This window comes from Mustela putorius, unplaced genomic scaffold, assembly GCF_011764305.1.
Source record: "Mustela putorius furo isolate JIRA1106 unplaced genomic scaffold, ASM1176430v1.1 tig00003863_pilon_pilon_pilon, whole genome shotgun sequence".
NCBI classification, from domain to species: Eukaryota; Metazoa; Chordata; class Mammalia; order Carnivora; family Mustelidae; genus Mustela; species Mustela putorius.
Window position 1 is genome coordinate 29,852,479 of NW_025422015.1, and position 22,486 is coordinate 29,874,964.

Consider the following 22,486-nt stretch of genomic DNA (forward strand, 5'->3'; position numbering starts at 1 on the left):
GCATTCTGGAAAATCTCTCTGGCTCCAATGTTGAAAGAAGAGTGAGGGGAGGAAGCCTATGTTTTCATGGTCAGGTTGGATGTTCATGGGGATTATGGGGAGAGGCAGTGGTGGGCTGGACTAAAGTACTGGCATAGTGTATCTGTTTCCTAGGGCTGTGGTAACAAGTACCACAAATTGGGTGACTTGAAATAACAAGTTTATTATCTCATCATTCTAGAGACAGAAGTCCAAAAACCAAGTGTAGGCAGGGCCATGGTCTCTTTGAAGGTTTAGTGGAGGATCTGTTCCATACCTTTCCCATAGCTTCTGGAATTGCCAGCAGACTGTGGTGTACTTTGACTTGAAGAATAATCAGTCAAATCTCCACCTCTGTTATTACATGGTATTCTCCCTCTGGGTCTTCACATTATCTTCCTTTCCTCTCTGCATGTCCGTTTCTGTGTCTCTTCTGCTTCTCTTATAAGAAGTCTAGTCATACTAGATTAGGACCTATCCTACCTAATTACAGCATCTTATTTTATCTGAAAAAACCCTATTCCTAAATAAGGTCACATTCACAATGTACTGAGCCTTAGGACTTCAACATAACTTTTGGGGGAACACAATGAAATATAGGCAGAATGTAAAGGGAAGAGTAGAATAATTAGAGAGATAATACAAGCAGCAACTGAAGTTGACTTAAAATATATATATATATTTATTTTTTTTAAAGATTTTATTTATTTATTTAAGAAAGAGAAAGATCACAAGTAGGCAGAGAGGCAAGCAGAGAGAGAGGGGGAAGCAGGGTCCCTGCTGAGCAAAGAGCCCAGTGCGGGGCTCGATCCTAGGACCCTGAGATCATGACCTGAGCTGAAGGCAGCGGCTTAACCCACTGAGCCACCCAGGCACCCCTATATATATATATATATTTTAACCTACACACACACACACACACACATATGTAAAAAACAACCCTGAGGGTACCTGAGTGGCTCAGTCAGTTAAGTCTGCCTTTGGCTCAGGTCATGATCTCAGGGGCCTGGGAACTCGTTCCATGTTGGGCTCCCTGCTCAGGGGGGAGTATGTTTCTCCCTCTGACCTTCTCTGCTGTTCATGATCTCTAATTAAACAGCTTTGTGGAATTAATAGTTGTCCAGTATTTATCACAACCTGATTATGGGAATGAGTAGAACTTACAAGTGAAGATTTTCTTAATTTGGCTTGGCTTCAAGGGCATAATTGGACAACCTTATATTTGCATACAATTTCTGCATGTTTGTGATTTTAATGTAACTGTGCTTTTATGCTTGCATTTAGGCAGAGTATATGGCTGTACACTTAAGCCATACTGATTAGGCCCAAAATAACATTTATCTTATTAGAGTGTGCTTGGTATAGTATAATTGGTCCATAGGAGAGCAGAGGGTGGAATCTTGTAAAAACTGTTACATATTTATGATAGGGATTTTTTTAAAGATATTATTTGTTACATTATACTACATTATACTATTCCCCACCCCCCCTCCGAGAGCACATGAAACAAATTTATCTCAGGTAACAGTACCAGAAATTGCTATGCCAGGAATTCTCCTTAAAAACTATTTATGTTTTAAAACATTTTGAATTTTATAACTGATTGCACTTTTTATCCTTGCCTGAGTATTAGAAAGCTGAGAGGTGGATTGTTATGCCAAGTCCAAGAAAGTATGTAATAATTTTAACATGCATTTTGTGTTCTAATGTAATTCCTGAATTCATACATTTCCCTAACTTCATTTTTCTTGACTCATTTCTCCATCTTTTTTACCTTCTCCTGTTCTCATTAATTATTTCATTTATTTACCTAGTGAAAAAAAGTATAATTGAGTGCACACTATGTAATCATATATTAGGTATTGTACCAGTTCCTTGGATTCAGTGATGAATAAACATTATCTGTTTTCAGATATCTCAGGCTAGAAGGGAAGGTATTCATTCAAGTTAATATATATAGTAGGTTGTGATTAACAATGATCAAAAGTTCTAAAAAATCATATTGGTGCATAAAAGGGAATGCAGCCCAACCACCTTAGATAAAAGGCTTTTTGAAAAAGAAATGGTTGAGCTGAGGCCTAAGTAGAGGGTAGCCAAATAAAAAGTGAAGAGAACAAAACCCCATGAAAAAAAATTAAAAATCAAAACCTCTGCATAAATTGTGAGATATTGCAAGTTTGGGAAGTAGAAGAGTCAGTGTTGTTAAGATGTCAGTTGCTCCCAAGTTGATCTATAGATTCAATACAATTTCCATCAAAATCCCAGCAAATTATTTTGTGAATGCTGAAAAGTTGATTCTAAAACTTATGTGGAATGGAAAAAAATAACTCACAGCCACCAACACAATACTGAAGTTCAAGATCAAACTTGGAAGACTGACACTACCCAACATCAATCCTTACTGTAAAGAACTACAGTATTGTTTCATTCTCTGCCTTTAAGTAGTTTCCTTGTAAGCCTATGCTGGTTAGTGCTCATGTGAAGATTTAAGGGGTCTTTCACAAATCCCCAAAACTTTATCTCCTTTTTTCTTTGCAGTTCTCTACTTTACATGACTCTGACCTGTGATCTCTAGCTGTCTTGGCCTTTCCAGACTCCTAGCTCCATCTCATCAATTTAGCTCCATTCCTGTGCTAAAGCCTTATTATTCTCTTAAGGCATTAAGCTGGGACAATCATAGGACAAACCTCGTTTTTTTCCCATCACTTAAAAATAGCTGTCCTTTGTTGTTTATGTCCAATATCTTTAAAGCCACTGTTTTACACTTTTGTCTGCTTTCTATAGTTTTATGTGTGAGGACTAATCAGAATAAGTCAAGTGAATAGGAATTTAAAGAGGAAAAAGTAATTGATGAAGTTAGTTTATCTATTGGTATTGGCAAGTGGGGCAGTCAGGGTGGGGGCAGAACTGATGACCAGAGAGACCTGATAAATAAAATGGTGGAAATTGAAGCTAGAATTTAGTGGATTAATTAAATGGGAGTCAGGAAGTAGAAAAAGCAAATAAAGATGACATTTCCAAAAACCCGAGTTGAACAATGCTGGAAAGGTACTGGATAATATTTATAGAGGAATATAGATAGGAGGAAGATGCTTTTGTTTACTGTTGAAATCTTTGTTGAGATTAAAAAAAAAAACAAGGAAAATTAAAACTGACTATGGAGATGGCAGAGGTTGACAAACAACAGCTTACAGACTGACCACCAATCTTTTCTGTAAATAAAGTTTTATTGGAACACAGCTATGCCTATTCGTTTCCGTATTGTTGATGGTTGCTTCTGTGTTACAGCAGCAGAGCTGAATAGTTGTGAAAGAAATCATATAGCCTAAAGTTAAAAATATACACTATCTGGTCTTTTTTTTTTTTTTTTTAAGATTTTATTTATTTATTTATTTGACAGAGAGAGAAATCACAAGTAGGCAGAGAGGCAGGCAGAGGGGGCAGGCTCCCTGCTGAGCAGAGAGCCCCATGTGGGGCTTCATCCTAGGACCCTGAGATCATTATCTGAGCTGAAGGTAGAGGCTTAACCCACTGAGCCACCCAGGCATCCCTATCTGGTCTTTAATAAAAAATTTGCCAGTCCTTACTAGGGATCCAACAAGCAATAAAAGCATATATTTCTAGTCATCTGGAGTTTCAAATTCAGTAGCAATCATTTTTAATATATTATACTGGGACAGATAACATTAATAATATTAATGGAAAAGAAAATAGTATTTCGTATATTTTTTATCTTCAATATTAAAGAATTAGGAGTAATTTTTCAAAATAAAATTCTGTGTTCTATTTTAATATTAGATTTAAAAGTTAACACTGGGGGCGCCTGGTTGGCTCAGTGGGTTAAGCCGCTGCCTTCAGCTCAGGTCATGATCTCAGGGTCCTGGGATCGAGTCCCGCATCGGGCTCTCTGCTTGGCAGGGAGCCTGCTTCCTCCTCTCTCTCTCTGCCTGCCTCTCTGCCTACTTGTGATCTCTGTCTGTCAAATAAATAAATAAAATCTTTAAAAAAAAAATAAAAAATAAAAAAAACAAAAGTTAACACTGCACACAGCAAGAGCTTGCAAGCAAATTATTTTTAATGGTGCAATAAAATTAAACTAAGAGTTTTCTTATTCAAAAATGACTTTTTAAATTAGTGATTTTGTGTAGACATTAAATTACATATCCTGTAGAATTTAAATAAAGAAAAACAGTTGGAGTTTATTGTTTTATTTTGATTTTCAAATATATAATGTTCTATCAAATTCAATGTCAATTCAATAACAATTTACTGACCTGATCTTTAATCATTTTAAAACTTTTTCTAGGCAAAGAAGTCAAGCCTAGGACTCCACGTATGTTACGTGCATGCCAAAAAATAAATAAATAAAATACATCTTAAATGCATGCTTTTACTCATCCCCTGATTTCATAGTTGAGTATTTTGCTTAAAGCCAAAAGCTTAACTATTTTGTGTAGACCATGTGCTTCAAATCCTCATATTTCTAATATCTTTTGTATTTCTAATATCCTTTGTGTTTCTGAGAACATGCTGTGCTAAAATTTTCCTTCAATCTTTGTTCACTGAAGGTATAAAACAATGCTTTTTGTTAACTTCTCATAAAATTCTTAATTAACATTTTCATTTTATCTCAAAATAATTCTTACTGTGATTGATAATGAGAACCTTTATTTGTCTGTTTGTATCAATTTACTGCATTTATAAAAAGAAGAAAATGTGGCAGATTAAAAAACAATGAATAATATGTAAAAAGAAATATGCATGAGTATAGAAAAATATCTTTATATAATCATCATTATTAATGTTCACCTATATTTTTAGAGCCACAAGTAAAAAAGGAAGAGAAACCAGGTATGTATATTTTATGTATAGATTCATACTTGCATTCCATATTTATACTGAGTAGCATATTACCTCTTTGCTAAAGTTGTGTCCTAGTGCAAATATTATATAAAAATATTATCCTTTGTCAGCTCTTTAAAATAAGATGAACATAATATTTATCTATGCCACCTTTTCCTAGAAAAAATTCTACTCATAAAGGAGAAACTGCTGAGAGAATTTGATCTGGTTCAGAAGAAGCAATTGACTAATTGAATTGAGTCCCACAGAACCTCTTAGTTTTGCGGATTCCTACAGGACACAAAATCCTGTCAGAAAAACAGCTCCTGTTGTTTTTCTGTTTTTTTGGGAGCTCCTGAATGAGACAAATATTTCTGAGGGCTACAGTATGCAGTAGAAACTTTTTTTAAAAGAACACGGAGTAATCTGATTCTCAAAACAATTAAACTTTGGTTCATGTTTCCCAACCATTAGTATTATAGGGCTGTTCTAAAAAAATAAAATACCAGAAAATTGGGTATTACAGTACAGCAGAAATGTATTCTCTCACAGTGCTAGAAGGGAAAAATCTGAAACCAAGGTATCAGCAGGGCCATTATTCCCTTGAACTTGTAAGGAAGAACCCTTCCCTGCCTCCTCTGACTTCTGGTCTTTGTGAGCAATTCTTGGTGTTCCTTGGCCTGAAATTGTATTGTTCCAATCTCAGCCTCTATCATTCCATGGACATCTTCTTCTTTGTGTCTTTAGCTGTGTCTTTTCTCCTCTTGTTGTAAGAACACCAGTCATTTTAGATTAAGGACCCAGCCTACTCCCGTATTACTGCATCTTAACTAATTACACCTATAAAGACTCTATTTCCCAATCACGTCACCTTTTGAGGTACTGAGGTTGGGATTTCAGCCTATCTTTTGGGAGGACACAATTCAACCCGTAAAGGCCTATCCTCTGGTCCCCCCCAAATGCATGTCCTTCACATACATATAGCTCATTCCAACATCCCTTGAAGTCATAACCATTTTAGCAACAACTAAGTCCAACATTTCATCAACTCAAAGTCCCAAATCTCATTATCTTAAACATTTTTGGGTGAAACCCAGGGTATGATTCTTCTTGCAGAAAATTCCTCTCCATCTGCAAAATCAGAAAACAAATTATCTGCTTCCAAAACAGAACAGTGGGTCAGGCTAGGATAGACATTCCTATTTCAAAAAAGGAAGGAAAAAAAAAAAAAGAAAGAAAGGAAAAGAAGGGGTTATGGGTCCCAAGTAAATCCAAAACATAGCAGGGAAAATTCCATTAGATGTCAGGACCTGAGGATATCCTCTTTGGCTGAATACACGGTCTTATGGGCCTGGTAGTGGGATGGGTCTGCCTTTCTAGCTCACCTGGGTGGCAGCCCTGCCCTCTCTACCCAAGGAGTTCCCATCTACCCAGGTTTTTGAATCTGCAACTCTGCTCTTAAGACTTGTTATTCCTTCATTTTGTTTCTGTCAGGCAGCATTATTTTTACTTGTATGGAATTCTCAAAAACATGACCAGTTCTACATTCAATTCAGGATGACCCAAGCCATTGGACAAGAGGGTCCTCCACAGATCCTTCCTCATCAACTATATCTCCATTCCTGCCTTCTGCTGAGGTGGCAGATTGGATCTGCAAGTTTGTCCAGCCACTCTCTTGGTCCTGTGTCTGGGGTGCGCTGTCTGGATAGGTGGAGAATTTTCCAAATCATCAAGTACTTATTCCTTTTGCTTAACAGTCACTCCTAAATTTATTTTCCCTTTCACATTTTATGATAAGCAGCAAGGAAAAATCAGGCTGCACCTTCCACACTTTACTTGGAAATTTCTTTGGCTAAATATCTATGTTCTTCACTTAAAAATTCTACCTTGTCTTATTGAAACCCAAGTTCAGCGCTCACAACTTGAAAGCCAATACTCCAGAAAAAATGTTGGTTGCAAAGGAAACTTTGCTTTATTCAAGGGGCTGGAGAGATGGTAGACTGAGGTCCAAAGACCATCTCCCAGTTTCTTAGTTAAGAAGCAGTGGGTTTTAAAGGGGAAATTCAGGGTGGTAGATTAAATACATATTGTTGAAGAGGATGGGGAAAGTTATGATTATTCATGAGGGAAGTTGGAGCATGTGCACTGAGCAAACATATATGTAGCGTCATCTCATGTTCACTTTGGGGTGGAGACAACACCAGAACAAGGCAAAGTTCAGCCTTTGAAATTAGGAGGTCCTCTTAGCATGAGGAAAAAGAACTGTGGGCAAGCTCTGAGTGCTGGTATAACCTGGATGGGGTCTTAGTCTTGTTATCTAAGGAAGAAGTTCAGAGCCTTGCTTATTCGTAGGCTGGAACCTTTTCAGTTGACCTTGAGTCAACTATTGAGACAGCTAGTGGATTTGTTAGTGGAGTCTGAAAAACATAATAGCTAACTAGAAGAAACCATTCTCTGAAAAACAAGTTTCAAAGCTTCTGCTAGTTTCAACTTCATTGACCCTATGTGTCGTGGTTCCACTGTCACTTAACGGAGGAACACAATTCAACCAAGTTCTTTGCTACTTTATAACAAAAATCGCCCCTGCACAACCCAATAACATGTTTCCCATTTCCTTCTGAGACCTCACCAGAAGCACATTTAACTTTCCTACTTCCAGCAATGATTTGTTGATATATGTATTTGATGAGGGTATATATATTTTCTAAATTGTCAGAAACTTTCTTTATCGTTCTTAATACTTTCTTAAGTTCTCAGCAGAATAGACTTTGTCAGTATTGCTGCCAATATCCTTTTCAAGGCAATCTAGGGTTTGCTTGTTTGTTTCTCTATCAAGTGTCTCAAAAATATTCCAGCCTCTACTCATCAGCCAATTCCAAAGGCACTTTTGCATGCATGTGTCTTTGTTACAGCAGCACCCCATCTCCTGGTATCAAATTTATTAGTTTCCCTGGGTAGGTGGAATAAAGCGCCACAAACTGGATAGCTGAAAACAACATTTACTCTCACACAGTTCTAGAGGCTCAAAGCCCAAAGTCAAGTTGTCGGCAGAGCCATGCTCCTTTTGAAACATGTGAAGAGAATCTTCCCCAGTTTTTTGTCACTTCTGGTGTTTGTGAGTGATCCTTGAAGCTTGTTGGCTTGTAGATCCATCACCCCAAGCTCTATCTCCATCGTCCCGTAGGCTTCTTCTCCCTCTGTATTTCTATTTCTGTCTCTCTTTTCCTGTCCTTATAAGGACACCAGACAGATTAGATTAATTAAGGACCCACTAAGGGTCATTAATTAAGGACCTGCTCTTACCTTTTCTTACCTTAATTAATCACATCTGCAACAACCCTATTTCCAAATAAGATCATGTTCTGAGGTATGTCAAGTAAGGAATTCGACATAGCTTTTTGTGGGATACAATTCAAGCCGTAACACTAGGTGTCTAAATTTCTAACTCCTATGAGTACTCACTGAAATATATTTCAAAGTTACTCTTCTTTTTCTTGCCATCAAATCATTTACATTGACACTGAAACTATACTCCACAATAATCGTCTTAAAGAAACATAGAAAATTCAACTTAAAATCAATTAGCAGTAGTAAACAGCTTAATGGCAGATAAGTACATTGCATGAACTTAACTACTGCGTGTTTAATAGACCAGCACTAACAAACCAGCAGGAAACTGAAATAATTTTTAGTAAAATTCTGTCGTTTTAATTATGGTAAGCAAAATAATATAATTTCCAGAAATGAGTTTATGCTTTAGTTTATTTTTCCAGATTATGAAATTTCTGCTTTTTGTTTTCCCTTAAGAGTCACAAGTTAAAATGGAAGCAAAATCAGGTAAAAATATTTTTTATTCTCAAATAGATACAGAACTGATATCACCTTCGTTTTGGAACTAAAAAAGGCTTACCACTCACCATTGGAGATTTACAGAGTCTCCCAGAGCCTCATTATTTTTCCTACTTTGCTGCTCAATATGCTTTTATAGGACTGGATTAGCTGAGAATGGGGATATTCTGTGATGTGAGATGTGAGATGTGAGAACATCTAGAATATATTTTTTAATGGACTGTAGCACACACTCTAGGTTTCAGGAGACATCTCTTGGAGTCCTTAAAACCCTAATGTGATCATATTTAGTTTGTAGACTTATTTCCAATGACATAGCAGAGTTATAAAATCACAGAATCATAGGCTACTGGGATTTGAAGAGAAAAATGACAAGAACTTACTAAACATCTATTATGAGTTTAGCCCATACTATCCTTTTTTATTTCTAATATACCATTATGAAAGACATGCAATAGGTCAATTACTTTTCATATTTAATGTCTGTGGAAACTGTTCAATAGACTAATTTCAGAAAATAAGTTATTTTTCCAAGATTTTCAAGCAAATAAATGTTGGAGCTAGGATTCTGCCCATGTCTGATTTACTCAAAACTCCCACTAAGATATTGTTCCAGACTAACAATCATTTTATTAAGAGGTAATGTTGAGCTAAAATCAGGATGATCTTTCCAAGTTTACATTGCTATTTAGTGTTTAAGTCCTCGCTCTGGTACCAACTAGCTACTGACCTGAGGCAAGTTAAAAAAAAACCCTCAGGCTCTATGGAAACTATTTCTTCACTATAAAAAATTACACAGCAGAATTCCTCAAAATCAACAAATTCAAGAATCCAAGTTAAGGTATATGTACCATACTATCTTGCTCCTTTAATTCTCACCAAAGCATACCTAGCAACTGATCATAAGCTAGATTCTAGTTGCTCTTATAAATAACATATTTTTAATGTATTAAGACTTATAAATGTCTATTGTCTTATTTTTTTTATTTTTTAAATTTTTTATTTATTTAAATAATGTCTACACTCAACATGAGGCTCAAATTCATGACCCAGAAACCAAGAGGCATACTCTTTGGACTGAGTCAGCCAGACACTCCCTAAGTACTACCTTATGATTTATTTTCCTGATTTCCTTTTTTTTATTTTTGGGTTTTTCTTTTTTTGGTTGTTTTTTTTTTTGTTTTTTGTCTTTTTTTTTTTTTTTCCTGCAGATGAATGTTACCAGATGGAAACATTTTGCATTTTCCTTATATTTTTTTAAAACCAGAAGCTGCACACCATTTAAAACTACTACTTAGGCCTCATGCCATTTAAAGCTTTTAGTTGTTATTATAAAATATCACAATTCTGCATGTAATTTGATTGAGTTTAGTTTTTTCTTTCATACATGAATGTTTCCTTTTGAACTTCATCTAAAAGAAACTCAAATACATAGGATCTATATATTAATTTCATGTTGTCAAAATAAATCTTCACAAGAAAATTTTAAATATTTTCAGTATTGTATATTTGCTCTCTCTACTTTGGCATTTATGCTTTATTACAGCCTATGCTTTGGAATTATAAGTGCTTAAATGTAAATAAGAATTCTTGGTATATTGTTTCATGCAACCGAAACCTTCAGGTTTTTTCATACAAATTAAAATGACATGAAAATTTAGAAACAGTTTTTCTCCATGGACACATTTGTTGAAATCTGTGTTATTTTCTGCTTAATAAATAACTAGCCTATGAAACGAAAAAAAAAATCACCATATGTTAACTTACAAAGCTTCTAAACATCTGAAAAGTTTTTTTTATTATTATTTTCAGAACAAGACATAGCAAAACCAGAAAAGACTGTTTCTCATGCAAAACCAGGTATTATGCAGGTGGTATCCATACTACCAAATTGTTTCTCTTTGTTTCAGTTTCAACAGGATGAAGAGCTTAATGTGTAACCTAAAGTTTTTCAGGGATGATTCGTGTCTTAAGTCATCCAACTTCTAGAACATCTCCAATTTTAGTCATCTTCACAATGTGTTTTAACTGAGGACTTGACCTGTCAGGTATAACTAGACAGCTAGTCTATCCCTTCCCATCAGAGATTTAGCTGAGCATGAAAACCATCACTGCCAGCACTCAGGTGAATGAATGGGTCCTACACTTTGTTTTGTTCTGTCCTGTTTGAAGCAAGACATCCTTGGGAAACTTGTAATCCAGAATGGCTCATGCAAGCATGATCATCTTGGATTCCAAAAACCCCACGAAAAAGAAATCAACATTTCTCCCTGCTTCTTTTCCTCCTTCCTTCTTCCATCTTTGCCTCATTTCCTTTGGTTTTCATTCCTGGTCATAATTATATCTTGGAGATAGTAAAGGTAAGCCAGTGTGTTATGTATGTCATAAAAAGACATACAGAACTTACCAAGACAAATTTACAAATTGTTTTTTATTTAAGAATAAAAACTTTTAATTTTTTGTTTACGCTAATTAAATATGAGTTTAATTTGGAGGCAGTCCCAAGCCTCAGTTATTCTATAGAAAATTGTCCTTCATTCCAGGCTGAAATATTTACCCAAAGTTATGAATGTGGTTAATCAGAATCTTTAATAAGTTAAAAACATACTTTCGGGGGCACGTAGGTGGCTCAGTCATTAAGAGTCTGCCTTCAGTTCAGGTCATGGTTGCAAGGTTCTGGGATTGAGCCCTGCATTAGTCTCTCTGCTCAGTGGGGAGTCCGCTTCTCCCTCTGCACTCCCCCTGCTTGTGTTCCCTTTCTTGCTCTCTCTCTCTCTGTGTCAAATAAATAAGTAAAATCTTTAAAAAAAGAAAAGTTCTTTCTCTAAGCATATCTTATTACACTTTCAAAATTTTTACTGTAGAAAAACTGCTTAAAAGGGGTTTGAGTCCATTTGATTCATTTCCCTATGCTTTAAAGTATAGGAGACACCAATAGGGATAGAAAAAGCAGACCTGGAGTATGAAGAGCCAGGATAACTGTCTCCATTGACATAAATAGAATCTTAGAAAGAACTTTTAGAACCTCCTCGTTGAATGAATAATAAAACCCTGTTACTCTCCTGACTGTCCCAAGTGTCAGTCATTTTGAGCTGAAATACAGAGTGAGAGAGTTCAGTCTTGAGAGCACAGCAAGCACAGTGTCCTCCGGGCACACCTTCTTTTATTTTAATGGTAATATTCATACTCTACATTCTGCTTCTCAGGGAAACATTCTCATGGACTCACTCCCACTGCTGCATTTTTGAAAAGTTTAATTTTACATAGGATCACTGCAATCATCTCTCTACGTTGACACAAATCTCTTTGACTACATCTATAAAGGCATAGAGGACAGAAGACATCCCATAAATGTATCCCTTTTGCCTTTCCCCAGCTTTGTACTATAAAACTTGGGTCACTACGCTAACCCTGGGTTCCCAGGAAGGATTCTTGCCCAGGAAAATTTTTTAAAAAAATTTGCTTCTTCCTGTTCAAATTCGATTATTAAAAAAGGATTATTGTTTTATAAAACAACCCCTGTGTAGATAAATACAGTGAAAAACAGGGAAATCAAGGGGTAGCATATGTATTGGCAGAACAGGGGATAATTCCAATTAGGAAGACTGTTATGAAGGACAGCTGCCAAGAATGTCTGCAGCTGAACACGTTTTCTTTGTGCTCCATCCAATTTGAAAAGAAGATATCACTTGCTGCTTTACTGGGGGAAAAAAAAAACACAGCTAAGTTTTTCTCATGATCGGTGTTATTTCAAAGAGAAAACAAAATATCAAAGTTGACATATGTCACTGTTTTATACCGAGGCATTTAAATTTTCTACTTGTGTTAACATTTTTTCCTATCACAGAAGAAAAAGTTGTCAAGCAGGTAAAAGCTACCACAATAGAAAAAACAGGTAAATAAAATATTTCATCTTTTCCTTCTGTGTATCAGTTTTATGTTATGTGGGTACACACACACACACACACACACACACACACACACACATCATCATCATCATCACTGAAGTGTGTAAGTTTTAGTGCCATAAATTCCAAGACTGTGAATTCTTGTAAATAGCTGAAAAATATAGTCAATAAAATTAACAGTGAAGTACTAGCATGATGTAATTCAATTATTTGTGATTGATCTAAACTTACACATAACTCATGAGGTAATCCAAGTAATACATTGATAATCATATACTGCTAGGTGTTTAATCTTATTTTAAAACCACCTTTCCTCAAATAGTAAAATCACAGGAATCTGAAACTATGAGATCTGCTCTTCATGCATTAGATAGAGTAATATCCTTTAATGAGGGCTCTACAGATAGTTATGTGGTTGTATGAACATACAGAACATATAATATTTAAAACAGTCTATCTCTCAGTATTTTATGTGAGAAGAAAAAAGTAATGCACACTTAACATTCTGAAGTTCTTTCCTATAGGGATGAATGGATGTCATCTCAACTGACATCCTAAACCACTGAATCTCTTCCATTGAATTCCAAGGTGGAAATTCTATCTACCTGGGTAACTGGCAGTTTATGGAGTCCCATTCCTTATTTAAAAAATCATTTCCAAAGAAAAAAAGTCTGTGAAGTAATTTCTTCACTTTAACTAAAATAATCATGCTAATCAGGATTTAAATACAGCTTCTTGGAGGAAAATATAATAGAATTCAGGAAAGAACTAATTATTTATAAAATTATAGACTATTAACACACAGGAAAGAAAGAAACCTTATAAGGTCATTTACACATTACCTGACATGTTCCTTGTACTCTATTAAAGCCATTGTCAAAGCTCATAATTTCAGCATTCCTCTAATTTGCACTCTAAGGTTTTAATATGGCTCACTGAGGATCTCATTTAGATATATGGGTATTCAGGGATTATCAAGAAGCTAGCCCAATGTACTTGTGTGCCAATATACAGATTGTTTTAAATTTTGCATACCTTTTGTGTGTCATAATTTTTCAGCAAGCAGTGTGATTGATGTATTTGCTGAGAGTAAAATAATAGTGCTCAGAGAGAATGGAATAAGCTTAATTTAAGCTTAATATGAGAACCTAAAGCAAAGAAGAAATAAATACAGAAGCTAAAGAGTTTTTTTTTCAATGGTTTGCACTCATCAATGTGCCATTTACTTTTCTCCATTATCCACAGTCAAGCCCAAACCAGCAAGTAAGAGATGAAAAGAATAAAGTCTGAAAAGCTTGGCTTGGCTACTTCAGCTTTAACAATTTGCTTGTTTTTTTTCTTTAATTGCTGATTTTAGTGTTGCCTTAACCTAAAATACCTGTATAGATGATAAAATAATGTTTTGCTATGGCTTTGACTTGACATCTTTGCTTTTCACTACTAATTAATACTTTGCTATAGTTATACAGAAGAAATCTTTGGAAGTTGTATCACTATGTAACTATTCCTAAAAGAGCGACTCCATCTAGACTATAAAATACCACTGAGAGGTTAGAGTGAACCGGCTAGCTCTCAAACACTCATAATGAATAACAAAGGAAAATGAAATGATCATTTCAATCATCGGTGTTATGAACCCCATATTGTTTTTGGTTTGTTTAAGTAGCATTAATTGTACTGTAGGTAGACTTTGGTAGTTAGAAATCCATGAGATTATAATCATATTGCCATTTTTTCCTGAGAATCATGGACTTCTCGCATGAGTATGAATGTAAAAAGGTCATCCATTTTACTATTCAGGAATGATTCAGAGATTACAGTGGCAGAGAGTTTAAAAGCTAACTCTTGGTCTCAGAAAGGCATAAACATGGGTTCACTGTCACACAGGTAGTAATTAAGTCCAAAATTGTGTCTAGATTGTGATGTTGGTCCTCCACTGCTGTGTATTTATGAAACACAACTACAGTGAAAGCATGTTGGTCAAATATTCCCTAGATCCTTCAGGACAAAATGGATTGGCACGGCCCAAAGATGAATTTGGTGAGACCAGTTAGGAGACCATATAAGTGGTTTCAAGAGAGAAGGTGCAAATGTATGGAGCCCAATAGAATATATTCACATTATAGAACCAATTGCATGTGTTTTAAAGATGGATTTGATATTATTATTGTTATTGTAATAATTATGCTTTTGCAGTGCTATTATTATGCCAGTTTAAAAAGTTGAATATCAGCTTTTCAATTTTATTTTGTTTTGCATGCTTATTTAATATTAATATTTATGCAAATTGAGTTATGAACATTTTATTCTGGATAATTTATAAATATTCAGTTTAGTCTTATAACAACATAGGTCCTGCATCTTGCCACCTACTTCACTGTTGGTGCATGATGTTGGGGGAAAATAGTAGTACTTTTAGAATCTCCAAATTCAGGAGTGACGAAAGAAAAGGACAGGTAAACATCAATAATAGCTCAGTGGACTAACCCTGGGGTGATCAGAACTAATTGTTGGCAGTGATCGGCTCTATTTCCAATTATTCTCAACATACGTTCTAGTCTGTATTGGCTCCATCTGAAATTCCACTCTTAATGAAAGAGAAAGCCCTCTTATTTTTATTTCAAATATTTTTCAGAGGTCTAAGAGGAGTATTAATTACACATTTGATTCCATTTGACTTTTCTAGACTCAGTTGAGATTAATCTGGAAAGAGAGGGTGGTCCAGGGAAATGAAAACACAAAATGTGATACTTTGTGATATAGGGTTGGTTCAGGTTAAATTTTCAACAAGAAACCAGTGTCCAGCACAAATTGCTTCTGACCTGGCAGGAAAGGAACTAGAAGGAATCAGAAGGGTAAAAAGGGGGATTTGTAAGATGCCAAAGGCGAATGTCATTTTTTTTTTTAAGTATCTGCAAGGAATAACTCTACCTTTGAAAGAGAAAGAAAATTCCTCTTTTTATTCTCCTCTTTGTCATATTCTATCCTCTTCTTACACCACATGGCCCCAAGAGGGCTAGAACCTTATGTACTATCTTACAGGTTACCCTGAGGATGAACTTAACCATGTTTATAATGCGTTTCTATGGCAATGTTCTTTCTGTGTTCCAACATGCAAATGACTTTGAGGGCATGCTTCCCGCAGAAACTGACGATCACTTGCAAAGACATAACTAAGAAATGTCTGCTACACAATCCACAGATTGCCAATTAATTTTAATTTCTCTTTCTAGAAAAAGGTGAACACCAAGAAAAAGAATCTCCATCTACAAAAACAGGTGCTTTTATATTCTGTCTGAATTCACTATTTTTATTAAAGTAAAAATTAAAACATACAAGCGCTTTTCATCTTATTTCTAGTACTGTTTAGTCTTGTGGTTTTCTAGTAAAATCTAGTTTATCTGACATAAGGGTCATGTTATTGTTGACAGTCAAACATTTTGCTAAATATTATAACCAACATATATAGGATTGTCAATCATGCTATTGTAATAGAGCAGTGTTTTTGTTTTGTTTTGTTTTGTTTTGAGTTTTTGTTCAAATTCTAGTTAGTGAGCATATACTGTAATATTTGTTTCAGGAGTAGAATTCAGTGACTCTTCACTTACATACAACACCTAGTGTTCATCACAAGGGCCCTGCTCATCACCCATTTAGCCCATCCCCCCACCAACCTCTCTGCCAACAACCCTCGGTTTGTTCTCTATAGTTAAGAGTCTCTTATGGTTATAATATAGCACTATTAATGAAATAGTATTGCCTTCATGATTAACAAGCCCCTCTCACTGTTGTCAATATTAATATCATTCATCATACTGATTAAGTTGATTCACTGTAGTATTGTAAAATATCTTGACAAATTACACAAATTCCATTTTACTGAAAACTAATTATGAATTTCAACTTGATATCTTTTCTTAAATATAAAATAGAAAAATGTTAGCTTAATTCTTTAAAAAATTGCTATTCGATTTTTAAAAAGATTTTATTTATTTATTTGAAAAGAGAGCTCAAGCAAGGGGAGAGGCAAAGGGAGAGCAAGTAGCCGGCTCCCTAGTGAGCAGGGAGCCCAAAATGGTGCTTGATCCTAGGATGCAGGGGTCATGCCCTGAGCCGAAGGCAGATGCGTAACCAACTGACCCACCCAGGCACCACTCACTATTTGATTTTTTAAAAAAGATTTTATTTATTTATTTGACAGAGAGAGAGAAAGTGAGAGAGGGAATACAAGCTAAGAGAATGGGAGAGGGAGAAAGAGGTTTACTGCTGAGCAGGGATCCTGATGCAGGGCTCAATCCCAGGACTCTGGGATCATGACCTGAACTGAAGGCAGATGCTTAACAAATGAGCCACCCAGGCATCCCTACTATTTGACTTTTAAAAATATGATCATTGTGATGGTTCAAACACTAAGGCATATACTATAAGAGGCTGTGAAAATATTCCTCCTTCTCCTCTCTCTTTTTCTATTCTACCAGTTCCCATTCCCAAAATATCCAATAGGTAATTGCTGCTATTTCTTGTCATCTTCATATATATATATATATATATATATATATACATACATATATATATACACACACATACACACACACACAGCATATACACATATATATACACACACAAATAAACATATATATCCCCACTTTTATTTACACAAAGATTTGTATAAATACTGTAAATTAACCTGTCCCTAATATATTTTGAAGATTGTTTAATCTCAGCACATGAAGAATTTCTACATGAATAGTATTCTATTGTAAAATTGTACAAATTACTTAACTAATCTCTGATTGGTGTGTTTAAGTAGTCTAACAAGCTTTTGTAATGATACTCAATAATAAATATGTCTACCAATCTAGTTTTGTAAATTTATTTTTGGAGTAAAATTTTTTAAAGTAAAATTTTTAGTGAAGTGGTATATCCAGTGTAATTTTTATAGGTATTTCTAATTGTTCTCTGATATAAGTTGGATTCATTTATATTGCCACAGTTAATGAATTAGAATTAGTTGACACAATTTTGAATGATTTGAATTCTTCACAATCATGACCATATGTTGTCATTTTTTTATGAATAAATGGGTCTTTAGGTGTATGACTACATAATCAATGTTTTTAGTTAATAATTTCAGAAGAAAAAGAATATCAGATAAAGAGATCATATACTTAGATAATACAGTTTGTGTTTTTCACATACCACTCATTTATTCTTCCTGAGATTTTATTTCATTTATTTAAAAAGGATTTTTTTTTTTGAAGATTTATTTGAGAGAGAGAGAGCATGCAAGCAGGGGGAGGGCCAAAGGGAGAGGAGAGAAGCAGATTCCCCACTGAGTGCAGCATCAGTTCTCAGGAACACGAGATCATGACCTGAGCCAAAACCAAGAATCTGACGCCTAACCTACTGAGACACCTAACCCACTGCCCCACACTGGTAACCCCATTCTTCCTGACATTTTATAAAATCAGCTTCTTCATTTAAAATGCTGGATTGGGAGACTTAAATAATTAATATTAATATTAACATGTATTCTAAAAAGATGCCATAATGTGCATTTTATGTTATTCAGAAATAATAAGGCATTCAAATTATTGTGAGCTTTCATATTGCATCAAATCAGAGAAGATGTTATATTTGAAAGCTGTATAATTTCTTCTATAGGGAATTCATTAGGAATATAACTTTAAAATTATTCAAAATGCATTTTCTATTGCTCATTTCAATATGTTTAGCCTATTCCTATTTTAACTTGAACAGACAGAAATACAAATATAAAGGGCTGGTATTTTACCTATAGGTAGAAAATGATTGCTGGTTTTCTTTTCTTCTTTACTTTTTAGACAAACCTAAACCAACTTCAAGTAAGTGTACCACTTTAAAATTTTAAGAATTTTCTATTTAATTACTTTAATTTTATCACTTTACATTGTATATGCAGCCCAAAAAAGTATGTTTATTAATGCAATAGCCAGTATGCCATTACCTATGTAAATGATTCTGATTGACAAAGAATACTGTGTTTATTGTATTCATTGATCCCTGAACATGACTTTATTGAGCACCTATTAGATATATTACACTGTACCAGGATATATGAGGGAATGTCAAAAATGTTTCCTGCTTTCACGCCTGTGTAATTAATATATTTACCAAGATAACTAATGCCTGTGTGGAAAAAGTGGTTTCATCTCTCTTTTACATACTTCGATTTGTTAAGATGTATTGAGTAAACACAGTATGGAGAGTCCTCTAATAGTCATTACTGGGTTAAGAAAAATTCAGAACACATGATACCTGTCTCTGATTATTGAATCTTAGCACATTAGTCTTTTATTATCTTACTTTTTCAAAGCCTAAAGGTAAGTTGTTTTTAGTATTGCAGAATCTCTGTTTTATTTTGACATTCCAAGCAGTAATACGAATGCAACATTTTTTGAAAATTTATGAAGTTTTATGTAGTTTCATAAAAATGAAATTTCATAAAAATGTAATTTCATAAAAATGAAATTATTGTTTAATATGGTTAAATTATGACTCAGACTTTAACCTGGAGTAAAAATATGTGCATTTCAAACAAAAGTATATCTAGAGTTGCATCTAAAATTTTTAAATGCCAAGGAATAACCTGGTTCTTTAAGAGCATTATGACTGAGTTCTTACAAATGCCGCTACAATTTTCTTCTAATTGAATTTGATGTTAAAATATTAAACGTTGCCCTCGGGTTGGAGAAAATCTCTAGTACATTTAGTTTTTATTATTGCTATGGATATGAAAAGTATTGCAAAAATTAAGGATTGAAAGTCAAAGCTACAATGCTAACATGATGTAACACCATAATCTCTTGTAAATACTGTTCTGTTTATGAAATGTTATTCATTTTCATCTTCATTATTATAAAATATTTTAATCAATTTTTCTTGAATTTTGGATATAGCTTCCAGAGAAGTTACAGAAGACTGATAATTAAATGGATCAGGTTTATAGAAATGTTCTCACTTGAACTGAACTGTGAGAAAGAATATATTTTTAAAAACCTGCCATGTTATATTTTAAAATATCGTTGGTGTATGCATTAACTAAAAGAACAAAAAGTGAGGCTAGTTTTGTATTATCATAGACTAAAAATAAGTAGCATTTTATATCTTGTCTCACTACTCTGACAGTAGTCACTGTGAGTTGAGTTTCTTTCTGTGATATTTTTCCCCCTCATCCCACAACCCCACCAATTGCATTTAGTGTAATGTCTTATATATGAAGTTGCTTTATAAATATTCAATGAATGTTTGCATGCATGCATATATGAAGATCAAGTCTGTGAAGATTAATAATTTGTAATTTGTAATTAAGAAAATCAACTGAAGGACTTCAAACTGATTAATTCTACTGTACGGGCATAGAATGTTTTAGATTGGTATGTAGAGTAGTTCTAATTTCAAAATAGATTTCTAGTTACAGTTTTCAGATATTGGTTATTAGTGCATTTCTCTGCCATTTTGAGCATATGTGTTTACTGTCATTACTAGTAGCATTTAATAGGAAATACCTTGAGATAAAGCTCAATTGTCTGCTACTGAAATATAAAACTATTCTTTCCTTTTCTTTTTCTACAATATTTTTTCTTCTTCTCCGAAAGAGGAAACATCAGAAGTCACAGAATCAGGTAAATATTAACTTTCCCAAAGGAGGTAACACAGATCTGTGGGAACAGATCTGTATGTAAATTTGAGTCTCTGTCTGGCTGTGTTACATTTGGGAAAATCCCTTAACCAGCTTAGATTCCTAGTCTCTTCACCTGTAGGACAGAGAAAATGACTTCCCAAAAGGCTCGTTATGGGTATTAGATGAGATAATATAGGCCACATTCCCACTACGTACGTGGTTGTTACTCATTACGTATTGGTTTTCTTCTCACTCTTGTCTGATAACTGCAGTTGAAGAAAATCATTAATCAACTGAAACTGTTTTTGAAAAGTGTGTGTCCACATTTTGCTTCAAGATATTTTGCGACTCTCATTGTTTTTTCCCCATACCTTACTTTTTGAGCATTCAGAGCATCAGTTTAATTCTCATTTTGGAAAAGAAAACAATTAAAAATGTAGATGTTTCTCCTGTTGTTACTAGTTTACACTTAATAAATGCAGGGCCTGCTCTAGCTTTCCTTCAAAGCACATAAAAACAAAGACAGAAAGAGAAGGGGAGGGGGCTCTGCCATCCTGGTGACTGAGTATAAGCCAAATAACCAATCATAACAAAAATATATATGTCCTCACACACAGGAGGTATACTCTTCCGCCACATCTTGAAAATAACCCCCTCCATTTCTGGGATTAAGTCCCATCTCCAACTGTTTACTTCAAGGCTGAGTAAGAAAGTCATGTTTTTTGAACTGATGATTTCTTGTTGTTATATTTCCCCCACCCAGGGAAGAAGAAAACTGAAAAATCTGAAAAAGAAAGTAAAGGTAAAGATGACACTTAAAGACATGTACACCAAACTAACAGTAAAAACACAATAATAAAAAATATATAATTGTTATCATTTAAAAACAATTCTGGAAAATGTAGCTAGAGATTTTAAAACACATATCAGAAATGCAGTTCACTGTAGAATTTTCCATGCAAGAGTGTAGGTATCACTTATTGTTAGATAGCTAAAGAGAATAAAAACATAAGTTCTGATCTTTCTAAATTAACAATGTAGAATTCTTTTCATATAATGCCTGATGTGAATATTGACTAACCAAAGTTTAATTCCAGACCTCAGGAAGACCTATGAATAAATGTTATGTGACTCAAAATTACCTTTTATTTTTCTCTACAGAAAAAGGGGAAATGAAACATCTTAAAGAAGAAAAAGGTAATTTTTTAAAAGATGGAGAAGCATAATGCAAAGCCCTGAGGCCAAAATTGTTGAGTTGAGGCTTATTTATATCACTTTAAAGTAAAACTTTTGTGTACATGAGAAGTGCTAGTATGATTAAAAGAAGAAATGTGGAAAATAGCCAGTGGATATGTGGTAATGGCCATGTCGAAGGACAAGTGGATAGCAGGCCTTTCCCAGCAAGTGTGCATTCACGTGTTGTGCCTTTGGTGAACAACAAGTTTAGAAGCATCACAAAGTGGCTTGTGTTTTTGACGTTGGGTATATTTATTTGGTAAACTACAAAATATAATATGATAATGAAGTTATCTGAAATATTTACAAAGGCCTTACTTATCAAAGAAATATTCTAACTGATCAAGAGGAAGGCATTTGTAGACATATCATAAAGACTGTTAATAATAAGGTTGGGTTTTTTGTTAGTTTGTTTCCGTCTTTTTGGTTTATACCTGAATTCAGTCACTTGGAATGACCCATTATACATGGATTGTCCTTAACTTAATATTATAATCCCTGCAATGATGTTAATCTCTGTTTATGCAAACAAACAATCTCTACTCTTGATATTTATTTTTATTAAGTGTTAGCAGAAGAGAAAATTTGTTTAAAACACCCTGAGAAAATATTTACAATATTTAAATTATTCCCATGTTCCCAAATCTTAGTTGAAGTCAGTCAAAATTTTCATGAACGTTCCCTTTAAAACTTCGTAGTTTAATTTACATTTTCCTTATCAACAGTCTCAACAAGAAAAGAAAGTCTTCAATCACACAATGTGACAAAAGGTAATCTTGAATTAACTCTGTAAATATTCAAATGCTAAGTTGGTATGGCAGTGTCTAAATTATGTTTGCACTTAATACTGAATTTTTTTTTAAAGATTTTATTTATTTATCAGAGAGAGGGGGGGGGAGAGCGAGCACAGGCAGACAGAATAATAGGCAGAGGCAGAGGGAGAAGCAGGCTCCCTGCTGAGCAAGGAGCC

General features: G+C 34.5%; 1 protein-coding gene across 1 annotated transcript in view; it reads left to right on the plus strand.

Moving 5' to 3' along the window:
• Window positions 1-22,486, plus strand: part of TRDN (triadin) — a 389,840-nt gene that overhangs the window by 333,421 nt on the left and 33,933 nt on the right. Inside the window, exons 25-36 of the mRNA XM_013063299.2 lie at window positions 4,325-4,351; window positions 4,840-4,869; window positions 8,668-8,697; window positions 10,522-10,569; window positions 12,557-12,604; window positions 13,863-13,880; window positions 15,851-15,895; window positions 18,461-18,481; window positions 20,255-20,281; window positions 21,044-21,082; window positions 21,442-21,477; window positions 22,242-22,286. Of these exons, the coding sequence (XP_012918753.1) occupies window positions 4,325-4,351; window positions 4,840-4,869; window positions 8,668-8,697; window positions 10,522-10,569; window positions 12,557-12,604; window positions 13,863-13,880; window positions 15,851-15,895; window positions 18,461-18,481; window positions 20,255-20,281; window positions 21,044-21,082; window positions 21,442-21,477; window positions 22,242-22,286 (414 nt within the window). The remainder of the gene's footprint in view (window positions 1-4,324; window positions 4,352-4,839; window positions 4,870-8,667; window positions 8,698-10,521; window positions 10,570-12,556; window positions 12,605-13,862; window positions 13,881-15,850; window positions 15,896-18,460; window positions 18,482-20,254; window positions 20,282-21,043; window positions 21,083-21,441; window positions 21,478-22,241; window positions 22,287-22,486) is intronic.